General features: G+C 49.4%; 1 protein-coding gene across 1 annotated transcript in view; it reads right to left on the reverse strand.

Moving 5' to 3' along the window:
• Window positions 1–5,606, reverse strand: part of grm6a (glutamate receptor, metabotropic 6a) — a gene marked incomplete at both ends in the record, with an annotated part of 106,264 nt that extends 100,658 nt beyond the window's left edge. The window contains 2 exons of the mRNA XM_079238618.1: window positions 2,095–2,311; window positions 5,079–5,606. Of these exons, the coding sequence (XP_079094744.1) occupies window positions 2,095–2,311; window positions 5,079–5,606 (745 nt within the window). The remainder of the gene's footprint in view (window positions 1–2,094; window positions 2,312–5,078) is intronic.
• Between the last annotated feature and the right edge of the window lie 11,894 nt (window positions 5,607–17,500).

Below are 17,500 nucleotides of genomic sequence, written 5' to 3' on the forward strand. Positions count from 1 at the left end.
TCCATCTGGACCAGAACCAGCTGGGAAAACCTCCATCTGGACCAGAACCAGCTGGGAACACCTCCATCTGGACCAGAACCAGCTGGGAAAACCTCCATCTGGACCAGAACCAACAAGGAAAACCTCCATCTGGACCAGCATCAGATGGGTAAACCTCAATCTGGACCGGAACCACCAGGGAAAACTTCCATCTGGAACAAGAACCAGCCGGGAAAACCTCCATCTGGAACAGAACCAGAATGGAAAACCTCCATCTGGACCAGAACCAGCTGGGAAAACCTCCATCTGGACCAGAACCAGCTGGGAAAACCTCCATCTGGACCAGGACCAACAAGGGAAAACCTCAATCTGAACCAGAACCAGCTGGGAGCACCTCCATCTGGACCAGAAACAACAACGAAAACCTCCATCTGGACCATTATCAGATGGGTAAACCTCTGTCTGGACCGGAACCACCAGGGAAAACCTCCATCTGGACCAGAACCAGCAGGGAGAACCTCCATCTGGACCAGAACCAACAAGGAAAACCTCAATTTGAACCAGAACCAACAAGGAAAACCTCCATCTGGACCAGAACCAACAAGGAAAACCTCCATCTGGACCAGCACCAGATGGGTAAACCTCCATCTGGACCGGAACCACCAGGGAAAACCTCCATCTGGAACAGAACCAGAAGGGAAAACCTCCATCTAGACCAGAACCAGCAGGGAAAACCTCCATCTGGACCAGAACCAGAAGGGAAAACCTCCATCTCGACCAGTACGCGCTGGGAAAACCTCCATCTGGACCAGAACCAGAAGGTAAAACCTCCATCTGGACCAGAACCAGCTGGGAAAACCTCCATCTGGACCAGAACCAGAAGGGAAAACCTCCATCTGGACCAGAATCAGCTGGGAGAATCTCCATCTGAACCAGAACCAACAAGGAAATCCTCCATCTGGACCAGCATCAGATGGGTAAACCTCCTTCTGGACCGGAACCAGCAGGGAAAACCTCAATTTGAACCAGAACCAGCTGGGAAAACCTCCATCTGGACCAGCATCAGATGGGTAAACCACCTTCTGGACCGGAACCACCAGGGAAAACCTCCATCTGGACCAGAACCAGCAGGGAAAACCTCAATCTGTATCCAAGAACCAGCTGGGAAAACCTCCATCTGGACCACAACCAACAAGGAAAACCTCCATCTGGACCAGAACCAGAAGGGAAAACCTCCATCTGGACCAGAACCAACAAGGAAAACCTCCATCTGGACCCGCATCAGATGGGTAAACCTCTATCTGGACCGGAACCACCAGGGAAAACCTCCATCTGGAACAGAACCAGCAGGGAGAACCTCCATCTGGACCAGAACCAACAAGGAAAACCTCAATTTGAACCAGAACCAACAAGGAAAACCTCCATCTGGACCAGAACCAGCAGGGAAAACCTCCGTTTCTACCAGAACCAGCAGGTAAAACCTCCATCTGGAACAGAACCAGAAAGGAAAACCTCCATCTGGACCAGAACCAGCAGGGAAAACCTCCATCTGGACCAGAACCAGCAGGGAAAACCTCCATCTGGACCAGAATCAGCTGGGAAAACCTCCATCTGGACCAGAACCAGCCGGGAGAACCTCCATCTGGACCAGGACCAACAAGGGAAAACCTCAATCTGAACCAGAACCAGCTGGGAGAACCTCCATCTGGACCAGAACCAACAAGGAAATCCTCCATCTGGACCAGCATCAGATGGGTAAACCTCCTTCTGGACCGGAACCACCAGGGAAAACCTCCATCTGAAACCGAACCAGCTGCGAAAACCTCCATCTCAACCAGAATCAGGTGGGAAAACCTCAATCTGAACCAGAACCAGCTGGGAAAACCTCAATCTGGACCAGAACCAGCTGGGAAAACTGGAACCAGAACCAGATGGAAAAACCTCCATCTGGAAAAGAACCAGACGGGAAAACCTCCATCTGAACCAGAACCAGCTGGGAAAACCTCCATCTGGACCAGAACCAGCTGGGAAAACCTCCATCTGGAGCCAGAACCAGCACAGATGGTTGGTGAAAGACACATAAGAAGGCCAACAGCCAGGCAGACGGGTCAGTACCGGCCTCTCTGGAGATCTGCATAAAGGCGTCCACCCCGCTCTCTCCGTAGTTCCCCTCCGATGCCAGAGTGGACACGTAGTTCCAGCCCAGAGCCTTGACAATGTCCAGCATGGCCTGAGCCTGATAGGAGTCTGGAGGGACCACGCGGGAAAAGAAGTCGTAGCGGTTGTTATCGCTGAGCTCTGGAGCTGTTGATGCATAGCTCACCTGAGGGATCTGAAAAACAGGAACAATCACTGACCTGAAAAAAAGCTGCTGGGTCAGAACCAGAATCAGAACCAGTTCAGATCACATAAAACATACATGCTCTTAAACAGAGAACCTGGTGGTTTAACAGACAGGATTAGTGGTTCACAGCCTGAAAGTGTGTCAGACCTTCCACAGCAATCACATTAACAACCAGATTAGTCCAGAACCACCTGACGCGCAATACCACCGCGCCCTCCCCCGACCTGACGCCCAATACCACCGCGCCCTCCCCCGACCTGACGCCCAATACCACCGCATCCCTCCCCCGACCTGACGCCCAATACCACCGCATCCCTCCCCCGACCTGACGCCCAATACCACCGCGCCCTCCCCCGACCTGACGCCCAATACCACCGCATCCCTCCCCCGACCTGACGCCCAATACCACCGCATCCCTCCCCCGACCTGACGCCCAATACCACCGCATCCCTCCCCCGACCTGACGCCCAATACCACCGCATCCCTCCCCCGACCTGACGCCCAATACCACCGCATCCCTCCCCCGACCTGACGCCCAATACCACCGCATCCCTCCCCCGACCTGACGCCCAATACCACCGCATCCCTCCCCCGACCTGACGCCCAATACCACTGCATCCCTCCCCCGACCTGACGCCCAATACCACCGCGCCCTCCCCCGACCTGACGCCCAATACCACCGCATCCCTCCCCCGACCTGACGCCCAATACCACCGCATCCCTCCCCCGACCTGACGCCCAATACCACCGCATCCCTCCCCCAACCTGACGCCCAATACCACTGCATCCCTCCCCCGACCTGACGCCCAATACCACCGCATCCCTCCCCCGACCTGACGCCCAATACCACCGCGCCCTCCCCCGACCTGACGCCCAATACCACCGCGCCCTCCCCCGACCTGACGCCCAATACCACCGCGCCCTCCCCCGACCTGACGCGCAATACCACCGCATCCCTCCCCCGACCTGACGCCCAATACCACCGCGCCCTCCCCCGACCTGACGCCCAATACCACCGCATCCCTCCCCCGACCTGACGCCCAATACCACCGCATCCCTCCCCCGACCTGACGCCCAATACCACCGCGCCCTCCCCCGACCTGACGCCCAATACCACCGCGCCCTCCCCCGACCTGACGCCCAATACCACCGCATCCCTCCCCCGACCTGACGCCCAATACCACCGCATCCCTCCCCCAACCTGACGCCCAATACCACCGCATCCCTCCCCCGACCTGACGCCCAATACCACCGCATCCCTCCCCCGACCTGACGCCCAATACCACCGCATCCCTCCCCCGACCTGACGCCCAATACCACCGCGCCCTCCCCCGACCTGACGCCCAATACCACCGCATCCCTCCCCCAACCTGACGCCCAATACCACCGCATCCCTCCCCCGACCTGACGCCCAATACCACCGCGCCCTCCCCCGACCTGACGCCCAATACCACCGCGCCCTCCCCCGACCTGACGCCCAATACCACCGCATCCCTCCCCCGACCTGACGCCCAATACCACCGCATCCCTCCCACCGCATTTGTTGGAAAGTTGCAGAACTTACCCCAGTTCTGTGCAACAAACTTTATGGTATTAATCTTTTTGTATTATAACATAGGTGATGTTATGGGATTGGAAGGGAGTAAACAACAACAACAAAAAAAAAAGAAAAAATCACAACACCAACAAAAAAGAAGGCCTGTAGCACTTCATGGAAGGACCTGCGTCCAACTGGACAGTCCACCAGCACCTTCCTACAATGTCTACTGTTTGACTTCGTGCTTGTGTTGTTTTCACTTATACGTTAAATCGCTTTGGATAAAAGCGTCTGCTAAATGACTGAAAAATAGAATAGAACATCCCTCCCCCCACCCGAAGCCCAATAACCACTGCATCCCTCCCCTGATCGGATCTGGATCCTTAGTTATGTGTGATGTGTTCTATGAAGGATGATGTGTAAATTGTAGATTTGGACTAACCCTGATCCTATGTTTCTCCCAGAATGATGGACTGGCTTTACTGGATCTGTCTCCCATTTGAAAGTTGGTCAGAAGACAGAGTCACTTGTTCTTCATCTATCTGTGGATCTTTGGCATCTCTAGACCACAAATGTCTATAATTTCTGCCAGGAGGGCAGGAAGTTCAAGGAAGAAGTTTGTGTTTATTCTGGATTTCAGTTATGTTAAAAAAAAAAAAAACAAAGTGTTGCTGCTGATGCCATATAAGAGATAAAAGATTAAGGATTTCGATTATGGATCATATGTACAAACTGGGTATTTTTATTTAGTAGAATATCCAGATTGTTCCAGATGAGAGTGAGTTTACATGGGATTATTTTCAAGTTGTTTTTCTAACCAATCCCCACCAGGCTGTCAGAGAGGTCATGATATTATCAGTTTTCAAGCACTTGTGATGTTTGATATTTGAGCTGAAAAGAGCAGATTAGAAATGTTTGCTTGATATCTACCCACACTTCATCAAAACAACCTTTTCAAACATATTGTAACATATCTGATTCTAGATAATTCTAGTGATTCAGAACAAGTGGAGGGAAATTTCAGATGAATCATACTGAGCTTTTGCACAGACATCCCACTTGAAATGGATAAAGATTTCTATGAGTTAGATCATTTTCTGTAGTCAGTACAAGATGAAAGCGGCTGACCTAAGTTCTGAGAAACTGGAACTCATATTTATACTCAGGTATCTCATTTTACCTGCTTGTAAAATGATGAGGAATATCTTAACGTGTTACCTCAAACAGACGCAAGATGTTAGCCACCATGATAGACACAGAGCTGGCCGATGCTCCGATCACGCCCACCACCCTCTCAGGCTTACGGATGATGGGCGGCTCGCCGTTGGAACAGCGGATGTCCGACACATCCTTCTGGATCAGTGCCTGGACGAAGGTGAGTGACTGTTCCAGGGCATACGTGTCTCTGGAGCAGGTGTCCAGGATCCGGGCCCCCAGCGTGATGTTGGGCAGCAGCTCTGTGTCGCTGTTGATCTGATCTAGAGCGTACAACATGGCCTCCATTCGGTGTATCCCCTTCTCCTTCTTTAGCTCTCCACAGTTCACACCATGGGGTCCGCGGGCATGGATGGGGAACAGCCCCCCCAGAGTGATGTCACCTGGGATCTTTATGGAATGGGGTTGGAAGTGCTGGTGGGAGGTGCTCACCTGACCTACCTGTACGCCAATCCAAAGCCAGATGGACAGCAAGAGGTGGGACCACAGGGGGTCTTGGGGAGGGAAATGGATTAGGCTTGATGATGTCATTCTGCAGTGATGTCCAACACTAAGCTTTTATCCTGCCATGGACACCTGGGGACATATCAATCAATCAGTCAATCAATAAAAATTAGGCTGATAAACTGGTGACATCACATCAAAAGGTAGCAGCTGACTAGCTACATTCGTTCTGAAAGGTCAACACACCTGTGGAGACTGATGTTGTCACCTATTTACCTGAGATGACTGTTCTAATTGTCTCTCAGGTCCTGAAGGCTCAAACTGGATCGAATTTATTGAACGGATTATTTCAGTTAATCCACGTACAACCAACCAAGACAGGAGATGGAAAGTCCAACTGCTTTACACCCAACAAAGGCAGGACACCGAAGGTCCGACCGTTTTACACCCCACCAAGACAGGAGACAGTAGGTCCGACCAGTTTACGCCCAACCAAGAGAGGAGACGGAAGGTCCGACCAATTAACACCCAACCAAGACAGGAGACGGTAGGTCTGACCAATTCACACCCAACCACGACAGGAGATGGAAAGTCCAACCGCTTTACACCCAACCAAGACAGGAGACAGAAGGTCAAACCAGTTTACGCCCAACCTAGACGGGAGACGGTAGGTCAGACCAATTTACTCCCAAACCAGACAGGAGATGGAAGGTCCGACCAATTTACATCCAAACAAGAAAGGAGACGGAAGGTCTGACCGCTTTACACCCAACCAAGACAGGAGACGGAAGGTCCAACCACTTCACACCCAACAAAGACAGGAGACGGAAGGTCCGACCAGTTTACACCCAACCAAGGCAGGAGACAGAAGGTCCAACCAGTTTACGCCCAACCTAGACAGGAGATGGAAAGTCCAACCGTTTTACACCCCACCAAGACAGGAGACGGAAGGTCTGACCAGTTTACACCCAACCAAGACAGGAGACAGAAGGTCCAACCAGTTTACACCCAACCAAGACAGGAGACGGAAGGTCCGACCAGTTTACACCCAACCAAGACAGGAGACGGAAGGTCCCAACCACTTTACACCCAACCAAGACAAGAGACAGAAGGTCCGACCACTTTACACCCAACCAAGGCAGGAGACAGAAGGTCCGACCACTTTACACCCAACCAGGACAGGAGACGGAAGGTCCGACATGTTTACATCCAACCAAGACAGGAGATTGAAAGTCCAACCGCTTTACACCCAACTAGGACAGGAGACGGAAGGTCCGACCAGTTTACACCCAACCAAGGCAGGAGACAGAAGGTCCGACCAGTTTACACCCAACCAAGACAGGAGACGGAAGGTCCAAGCGCTTTACACCCAACCAAGACAAGAGACAGAAGGTCCGACCAGTTTACACCCAACCAATACAGGAGACAGAAGGTCCGACCAGTTTACACCCAACCAAGACAGGAGACGGAAGGTCCGACCACTTTACACCTAACCAAGACAGGAGACGGAAGGTCCGACCAGTTTACACCCAACCAAGGCAGGAGACAGAAGGTCCGACCAGTTTACACCCAACCAAGACAGGAGACGGAAGGTCCGACCAGTTTACACCCAACCAAGGCAGGAGACAGAAGGTCCGACCAGTTTACACCCAACCAAGACAGGAGACGGAAGGTCCGATGGCAGTCCATATAAAACTAGTACCTCTAGCTGTTGATGCTTGAGAATTGCCATTACACTTTACATAGATGATTTTGAGGTTTGCGATCCCCTTGGAACCCCACACAAAAAAAACAAGCTTTGTGGTGTATAATGTGGTGTATAAGGCTCTCACTCGGCTCTCTCATCCATTTATCTTGCCATTCTATGTAAAAGTGACGATTTGAAGACGTTTGGCTTTGAAAGTGTTGGAATTCCTGTTGAAACATCTTGTATTGTTGGAAGAGCACGGTGTGTTTATCGGTCAGTTGGATGAGTGTGTTCAAGGCACTGTAAACTGTGGAATAGCTGATAACCTTGCTGCTCACCGACTTGCAGGTTTTGTTGAAAGTTTTTCTGGGGAATGCATATGTAGATTCTGTGTAGCAAAGAAAACTGAACTCAGTTTATGCCTGCAAGCATTTTTGAGCACAGATCACGTGAACTCCAAAAAAATAATTTAGAAAACGCCAAGCCTGTGTTGTGGGGTTAAAGGCGACTAAAACGCTGAGTCATGGCCACTTCAAAAGCAGGTGGCCATGTGGTTAAAATGCATTTGGCTTTTATGTCTGTTGTTTCCCTTTTCAAACATACAGCTGAAAAATTAAACACCCTTAATTTCTTGGATTTTATGTTTAAAGGAATAAAATCCTGAAGTGACCTACATGCCACGCTTCTGGGAAGTCTTCCGCAGCAAAGGAGAAAAACTGGAAAGAAAATGAAAAGTATCATGCTTGACATCTCCAAGGTTTGTATTACAACTGAGTAGATGTCATAAAGATAGCATAGTGGTGAGCAAACTAAATGTTAACTCGGGCTGTTTGTTGGCTATCTCATCACTGCTTCTTAACAAATGGTACGTCAACATTCTAAGTTTTACCATAACCTAAAGAATAATTATGGTCATTTTCAAGTAAATCTGATTGTGAGGGTGTGGAGCCTCTCTGGTTTGGGTAACAAGCTTGTTCTCTGTTGTTTGGACTCATAGACTGTTTGAACCTGAACTAGCCACCAGAACTGAAATGCACTTTTGAAGTCTTCCAGAAGATCCTTCTAGATCTCGATGGACAAAGACTCTCGTTAAAACCACAATTTCTCAAAAACAAACTAGTGCTTGAAAAAAATTATCGATAGAAGCTCTTTAGTGGTTCATTGCTCCAACACTGATTTCCATGATGGAAAAATATTAAGAGTTGTGTAGATTCTCCTGTTATGTTTGTGTAATAATAAAAAAAAGTGTTTTTGTTGGTCTTTTTGCCTTTTACACAGCACTGCAGATGGGTTATTTTTGTGGATATATGGACCGCTCTAACTGGACCAGCAGCACACAGGCTTTTATTCTTCTGCATTTCTTTTAGTTGTAGTTGAGCTGTGCTAAACTCTACTTCACACAGAATATAATGGAGCCATGTGTTGAACAAACCATAGACAGATCTTTGTAATGATGCGTCCCCCTCTTTTTTTCCCTCCCGCTGCACTTTGTTTTTCTTGTATTTTTTTAGCGGTGTTTGAATAATGCGAATGGTTGCGTCATTGGGCTTAAGTTCATGTTTTACTGTGCAAAGTGTCATCTTTGCTGTGCACTTATAAGAATGTTATTTGAAATTTGTAAATTTGGATTGTAAATATTTCCTACACTTGCATTCAGGAGTAAGTTTTACCTAAACAGTTTTTAATGTAGGTTTTATGTTTGGGTCTTGAGAAGTGGAACCGCATCACCAAAAAGTTTAAGTTTCTTCCTTATACTTCAAAATTTATTTCCTCTTATTTGATCACAAGTTTTAAAACACAAATTCATATTTTAAGCTATGAAGAACAAAAATTGGCTGAAATGAAAAATAAAAATTGGAATATAAAAATGGCTCAAACAAATTGACAATGATTCAAAATGTACATTTTCAGTACACAGTTTAAATATATGACAAATTGATATTTTTCACGTTATTTGCCCTATTTAATGTACATCTTATTTCATTGACCCCTTTGTGTGTTCCTGTATTTTCTATTTTTGGTAGTTTTGGTCCCTATACTTTAATGTCATGTACAAAATTGTTGTCGTGACCAGTTTAAATGATTGGTTTTCCTTAATGGTTGTGTAATAAAGGTGGAGAACAGCAGGGAGCTTTTATGCTGTAAGTTTAATCCAGCGAATAAAGTTTAATTGAATTGGCTTTTTGTGTGTATTTTATTTTTTTGTAAGGTAATGGGTTAATTTTGTAATCATTGTTGAACAAATAAAAACTAGATCTAAAAGAAAGAACTAGATTCATATGAGTACAATCATCAAACCCATTACTGGTTCATTAAGCAAGACTATAAGGTGTAGCCCTGATTAACAACATAGTTGTTCATACAACTAGATTTAATCTTGTTGACCTAACTGGTGGAGTGGTGTGGAATTGATTAAAACAAATTTGGCATAAAATACTCAAATTTAAGATTTGGATTAAATGGTTATGAATTACACTGATCTGATGTATTCAGAATAAGTTGAAACAACAAAAATCAAATGTGTTCAATTAACATGATCAAAAATGGGTTATTGAACTTGATCCAATTATGTGGAAATAGGTGCCACAATCAAATTATGTTCATCCAACAAATTATTTTTTTGAGTGTGGAGACTGGAATAAGGAACAATAATTAAACGTGCTAAATTATAATCCATCGTATGAGACGCTGTCATTTAATGAGTTAAACAAAGAAACAAACAAACAAACGTGTCCTGTACAAATTAGAGCATTTTACTGATGAACAGTGGGACAAAATACCTGTCAACAGGTGCAGAACTGGGAGGGACAGAAAACACCTGACTGGACTGGAAACATCACAGGATTCTTCTACTAAATATCTACAGACTACATAGACTACCGGGTCTACAGATTACACCTGGTAGTCTATGTAGTCTGTAGAACACCTGGTAGTCTATGTAGTCTGTAGAACACCTGGTAGTCTATGTAGTCTGTAGAACACCTGGTAGTCTATGTAGTCTGTAGAACACCTGGTAGTCTATGTAGTCTGTAGAACACCTGGTAGTCTATGTAGTCTGTAGAACACCTGGTAGTCTATGTAGTCTGTAGAACACCTGGTAGTCTATGTAGTCTGTAGAACACCTGGTAGTCTATGTAGTCTGTAGAACACCTGGTAGTCTATGTAGTTTGTAGAACACCTGGTAGTCTATGTAGTCTGTAGAACACCTGGTAGTCTATGTAGTCTGTAGACCTGTTAGTCTATGTAGTCTGTAGAACACCTGGTAGTCTATGTAGTCTGTAGAACACCTGGTAGTCTATGTAGTCTGTAGAACACCTGGTAGTCTATGTAGTCTGTAGAACACCTGGTAGTCTATGTAGTCTGTAGACCACCTGGTAGTCTATGTAGTCTGTAGACCACCTGGTAGTCTATGTAGTCTGTAGACCTGGTAGTCTATGTAGTCTGTAGACCTGGTAGTCTATGTAGTCTGTAGAACACCTGGTAGTCTATGTAGTCTGTAGAACACCTGGTAGTCTATGTAGTCTGTAGACCTGGTAGTCTATGTAGTCTGTAGACCTGGTAGTCTATGTAGTCTGTAGAACACCTGGTAGTCTACGTAGTCTGTAGACCACCTGGTAGTCTATGTAGTCTGTAGAACACCTGGTAGTCTATGTAGTCTGTAGACCTGGTAGTCTATGTAGTCTGTAGAACACCTGGTAGTCTATGTAGTCTGTAGACCTGCTAGTCTATGTAGTCTGTAGAACACCTGGTAGTCTATGTAGTCTGTAGACCTGCTAGTCTATGTAGTCTGTAGACCTGCTAGTCTATGTAGTCTGTAGAACACCTGTTAGTCTATGTAGTCTGTAGACCTGTTAGTCTATGTAGTCTGTAGACCTGGTAGTCTATGTAGTCTGTAGACCACCTGTTAGTCTATGTAGTCTGTAGACCTGCTAGTCTATGTAGTCTGTAGAACACCTGGTAGTCTATGTAGTCTGTAGACCACCTGTTAGTCTATGTAGTCTGTAGACCTGCTAGTCTATGTAGTCTGTAGACCACCTGGTAGTCTATGTAGTCTATGTAGTCTGTAGACCACCTGGTAGTCTATGTAGTCTGTAGACCTGGTAGTCTATGTAGTCTGTAGACCTGGTAGTCTATGTAGTCTGTAGACCTGGTAGTCTATGTAGTCTGTAGACCTGCTAGTCTATGTAGTCTGTAGACCTGCTAGTCTATGTAGTCTGTAGACCTGGTAGTCTATGTAGTCTGTAGACCTGGTAGTCTATGTAGTCTGTAGACCACCTGGTAGTCTATGTAGTCTGTAGACCTGGTAGTCTATCTAGTCTGTAGACCTGGTAGTCTATGTAGTCTGTAGACCTGGTAGTCTATCTAGTCTGTAGACCTGGTAGTCTATCTAGTCTGTAGACCTGGTAGTCTATCTAGTCTGTAGACCTGGTAGTCTATGTAGTCTGTAGACCTGGTAGTCTATCTAGTCTGTAGACCTGGTAGTCTATGTAGTCTGTAGACCTGGTAGTCTATCTAGTCTGTAGACCTGGTAGTCTATCTAGTCTGTAGACCTGGTAGTCTATCTAGTCTGTAGACCTGCTAGTCTATGTAGTCTGTAGAACACCTGGTAGTCTATGTAGTCTGTAGACCTGGTAGTCTATGTAGTCTGTAGACCTGGTAGTCTATGTAGTCTGTAGACCTGGTAGTCTATGTAGTCTGTAGACCTGGTAGTCTATGTAGTCTGTAGACCTGGTAGTCTATGTAGTCTGTAGACCTGGTAGTCTATCTAGTCTGTAGACCTGGTAGTCTATGTAGTCTGTAGACCTGGTAGTCTATCTAGTCTGTAGACCTGGTAGTCTATGTAGTCTGTAGACCTGGTAGTCTATGTAGTCTGTAGACCTGGTAGTCTATCTAGTCTGTAGACCTGGTAGTCTATCTAGTCTGTAGACCTGGTAGTCTATCTAGTCTGTAGACCTGGTAGTCTATCTAGTCTGTAGACCTGGTAGTCTATCTAGTCTGTAGACCTGGTAGTCTATCTAGTCTGTAGACCTGGTAGTCTATCTAGTCTGTAGACCTGGTAGTCTATCTAGTCTGTAGACCTGGTAGTCTATGTAGTCTGTAGACCTGGTAGTCTATCTAGTCTGTAGACCTGGTAGTCTATCTAGTCTGTAGACCTGGTAGTCTATCTAGTCTGTAGACCTGGCGGTGTGCAGAACCTGAATTGAGAAGCAGACAGAAAATCTGCATGTGGACTTTAAAAGATGACAGTTTAACTAGCTAAACTAGCTAGTTGAGGTCGTATCTATATTTACCTGACATTCTACTCTTGGTAGTATTTTTGTTGCAAACATGTTTTTACATGAACAATATTTTTTCTAAACAATGAGCTGCTTTAACTCAAGTTAAAGCAAAGCGAGGGAGGAGGAAGTGGTCCAGAGACCAGCAGCAGGGACGGACTTGGATGGTCTTCACAGCAGGAGAAATTCAAACTTAAGTCCAGAATGTCTCTGTTCTTGTCACGGTTGGTGGAGGTGTGGACCCAAATGCAGGACGGAATGGCAGGAGGCAGACGGGTTGCGGTTTAATTCTTAAACTGAACTAAACTAAACAGAAAAATCTAATCAAACTAGAAAAGCCAAATGTGAAAGTCCTTTTATGCTGAAGGACGTTGGGGACAGTAGGGCTTGGGAGGGAGAGGGAAGGGGGGGGGGAGTGTTGGGGACAGTAGGGCTTGGGAGGGAGAGGGAAGGGGGGGGGAGTGTTGGGGACAGTAGGGCTTGGGAGGGAGAGGGAAGGGGGGGGGGGTGTGTTGGGGACAGTAGGGCTTGGGAGGGAGAGGGAAGGGGGGGGGGGAGTGTTGGGGACAGTAGGGCTTGGGAGGGAGAGGGAAGGGGGGGGTGTGAGTGTTGGGGACAGTAGGGCTTGGGAGGGAGAGGGAAGGGGGGGGGAGTGTTGGGGACAGTAGGGCTTGGGAGGGAGAGGGAAGGGGGGGGGGAGTGTTGGGGACAGTAGGGCTTGGGAGGGAGAGGGAAGGGGGGGGGGAGTGTTGGGGACAGTAGGGCTTGGGAGGGAGAGGGAAGGGGGGGGGGAGTGTTGGGGACAGTAGGGCTTGGGAGGGAGAGGGAAGGGGGGGGGAGTGTTGGGGACAGTAGGGCTTGGGAGGGAGAGGGAAGGGGGGGGGGGAGTGTTGGGGACAGTAGGGCTTGGGAGGGAGAGGGAAGGGGGGGGGAGTGTTGGGGACAGTAGGGCTTGGGAGGGAGAGGGAAGGGGGGGGGGAGTGTTGGGGACAGTAGGGCTTGGGAGGGAGAGGGAAGGGGGGGGGGAGTGTTGGGGACAGTAGGGCTTGGGAGGGAGAGGGAAGGGGGGGGGGGAGTGTTGGGGACAGTAGGGCTTGGGAGGGAGAGGGAAGGGGGGGGGGGAGTGTTGGGGACAGTAGGGCTTGGGAGGGAGAGGGAAGGGGGGGGGGGTGTGAGTGTTGGGGACAGTAGGGCTTGGGAGGGAGAGGGAAGGGGGGGGGGGTGTGAGTGTTGGGGACAGTAGGGCTTGGGAGGGAGAGGGAAGGGGGGGGGGGTGTGAGTGTTGGGGACAGTAGGGCTTGGGAGGGAGAGGGAAGGGGGGGGGGGGTGTGAGTGTTGGGGACAGTAGGGCTTGGGAGGGAGAGGGAAGGGGGGGGGGGTGTGAGTGTTGGGGACAGTAGGGCTTGGGAGGGAGAGGGAAGGGGGGGGGGGTGTGAGTGTTGGGGACAGTAGGGCTTGGGAGGGAGAGGGAAGGGGGGGGGGTGTGAGTGTTGGGGACAGTAGGGCTTGGGAGGGAGAGGGAAGGGGGGGGGGGGTGTGAGTGTTGGGGACAGTAGGGCTTGGGAGGGAGAGGGAAGGGGGGGTGTGTGAGTGTTGGGGACAGTAGGGCTTGGGAGGGAGAGGGAAGGGGGGGGGGTGTGAGTGTTGGGGACAGTAGGGCTTGGGAGGGAGAGGGAAGGGGGGGGGGGTGTGAGTGTTGGGGACAGTAGGGCTTGGGAGGGAGAGGGAAGGGGGGGGTGTGTGAGTGTTGGGGACAGTAGGGCTTGGGAGGGAGAGGGAAGTGGGGGGGAGTGTTGGGGACAGTAGGGCTTGGGAGGGAGAGGGAAGGGGGGGGGAGTGTTGGGGACAGTAGGGCTTGGGAGGGAGAGGGAAGGGGGGGGGAGTGTTGGGGACAGTAGGGCTTGGGAGGGAGAGGGAAGGGGGGGGGGGTGTGAGTGTTGGGGACAGTAGGGCTTGGGAGGGAGAGGGAAGGGGGGGGGGGAGTGTTGGGGACAGTAGGGCTTGGGAGGGAGAGGGAAGGGGGGGGGGTGTGAGTGTTGGGGACAGTAGGGCTTGGGAGGGAGAGGGAAGTGGGGGGGAGTGTTGGGGACAGTAGGGCTTGGGAGGGAGAGGGAAGGGGGGGGGAGTGTTGGGGACAGTAGGGCTTGGGAGGGAGAGGGAAGGGGGGGGGGGTGTGAGTGTTGGGGACAGTAGGGCTTGGGAGGGAGAGGGAAGTGGGGGGGAGTGTTGGGGACAGTAGGGCTTGGGAGGGAGAGGGAAGGGGGGGGGGAGTGTTGGGGACAGTAGGGCTTGGGAGGGAGAGGGAAGGGGGGGGGGGTGTGAGTGTTGGGGACAGTAGGGCTTGGGAGGGAGAGGGAAGTGGGGGGGAGTGTTGGGGACAGTAGGGCTTGGGAGGGAGAGGGAAGGGGGGGGGGGGTGTGAGTGTTGGGGACAGTAGGGCTTGGGAGGGAGAGGGAAGGGGGGGGGGGGTGTGAGTGTTGGGGACAGTAGGGCTTGGGAGGGAGAGGGAAGGGGGGGGGGGGTGTGAGTGTTGGGGACAGTAGGGCTTGGGAGGGAGAGGGAAGGGGGGGGGGGTGTGTGAGTGTTGGGGACAGTAGGGCTTGGGAGGGAGAGGGAAGGGGGGGGGGGTGTGAGTGTTGGGGACAGTAGGGCTTGGGAGGGAGAGGGAAGGGGGGGGGGTGTGAGTGTTGGGGACAGTAGGGCTTGGGAGGGAGAGGGAAGGGGGGGGGGTGTGAGTGTTGGGGACAGTAGGGCTTGGGAGGGAGAGGGAAGGGGGGGGGGGTGTGAGTGTTGGGGACAGTAGGGCTTGGGAGGGAGAGGGAAGGGGGGGGGGTGTGAGTGTTGGGGACAGTAGGGCTTGGGAGGGAGAGGGAAGGGGGGGGGGGTGTGAGTGTTGGGGACAGTAGGGCTTGGGAGGGAGAGGGAAGGGGGGGGTGCTGGAGAGGGGGGTAGGAAGCAGCGGGGGGGTTGTGGGGAGGGTCTACGGACGTGTCCTTGTCCTTGGGGATCCCGCCCCTGGTATCGTGGTGGCGCCGGCCCGCGATGGTTCTGCTCTGGGTGGGCGGGGCCCGCTGGGTCTTGGCCGGGGCTCTGCCGGGGGGGACGGGTGGTCCTGGGGCCTGTGGGCTGCCGGCTCTCGGTGCAGCAGCCCACAGGTTGAACAGTCACACGTGCACGCCCACATGCGCTCATCTTCCCATCTGCTTCCTACTAAATGTTGCTGATGACTCTCTGTAGGTATGTTTAATAACGGTTGGGATTGGAATTGTTATTTTATTCATTCATTTACTTTTTTTACTTTTATTTTTCATTTTTTGTCTGTTTTTGAATATTGTCACTATCCTACTTATGTCTTGTATTTTTTTCAGTACTTTATATTGTTTTGCAAATACTGTAACTTTAGCAGCTTAGACACGCCTTTCTTTTCTGTCTCTCTTTTTCCTCCTTTCATTTCCTCTTTTTTTCCTCTTTCCCTGCCAGGTCCAGCTCGGCCGTATCAAGACTGGCGATGATTGCAAAATGATAAAAGGAAAATAAATAAATAAATAAAATAACTATCATAATAATAAAAATATTCAGATTATCAAGGGCAGCTATATACATGAGATGTCTCCCTTGACAGAGTAAATCTGTCTGGTAAAAATACGGCACACAGATTGTTGTTCTGTCTGCTGAGATGCTGGACAGGACAGGTTAAAAAAAAAAAATGCAGCATTTAACATACAGGTCCTTTGTCGTTTGTCGGCTGTTGCTTTTATGATGACGTGCAGTTCTCCAGGCTGCTCAATGTAAACTGTTGGTCTCAGCTGCACACTTCAAGGAGAAAAGGAATTTATTTGCAAATGTCTCAGTTAAATATTGAAGGATTTGTTCCAACAATGCTCCCTGCAACATTTCAACACTTTGATAAATCTTAAACACTTTAAAAAGAAGTTTTTCACATTGAACAAAGTCTATCACATCTTTATCTTTCCATCTCAAGCCCCAAGATTTCACCTCTTTCACCTGTTGCTCGTCTCCATGGCAACATCACTGACACAGGAGGAGGATCCTTGTTTCACTGGATACAAAGTCAGTCTTTTTGGAGATTTTCCATCCTGGTTCTGATTCAATCAATAAATGAAATCATGGATCTGGTTAGCTGGTCTTTCAATGCAACTCATCCTATTTTTTCAATCTAGAACGGGCGAAGTGAATCAGCATGTCCTGACGGAGTGCACACTGCTGGATACGAGATGAATATCATGTGTCTATCGCTTCTTTCTGTGGAGGATTTCCACACAGCTGGATTTATGATTACTGGTTTCTGCTGGTTGGTGGTTGGCCGTTTCCTGGTAGGTTGCACATTCTGTGGGCATTCTGGAAGACTATGCCGAGCAACTAGCAGCACTAGAACTCATGCGGCGATAGAGCTGGACTGTACTCTGGATGCCAGTCTGGCCCAAACTGGCGGGCCGGTTGTAGTTTTGGAGTTCATCTTCGGGTGGAACGTCATGATTTCTGCTGGCAGCAGTGGGTTGTGGTTTTCTTTGCAGGGGAGTGTCCGTTCCAGCAGCTTGCTGTCACAGCTGAGAATGGTTTCCTCATCACCTACTCAGCATTTAAGGTCTGGTTTGATCACACACCTCTGCTGGATCGTCGTTGGCCTTCGTGTGGAAAAGTGGTCGTGCTCCAGTAGTTTTCAAGTTTATTCTCCTCTGTTTGTTGATGCGAAACTAACCTTATCAAAACTCTGTTCAGAAGGTGCCTGCCTGCCTATCTGCTTCCAAACTGTCTGGACACCAGTACAACCCATTTATCTTGTCAATAAATCTTTTGGATTTTTCAACCTCATCTGCTTTTGGGTCCTTTCAGCTTCACCTATGACATGGAAAACATCTTGGAAAAGATTATGCCTAATTTGGTAGAAAGTGACCCCTTATTCAAAGTCCAACGGAGACCACTAAGGACTCAAGGATGAATGAAGGAAGTTAGGCCTGACCCAAGTCAAAGCTGTTATCTACATACCTACATGCCTA

This window comes from Telmatherina bonti, assembly GCF_933228915.1.
Source record: "Telmatherina bonti genome assembly, chromosome: 4".
NCBI lineage: Eukaryota > Metazoa > Chordata > Actinopteri > Atheriniformes > Telmatherinidae > Telmatherina > Telmatherina bonti.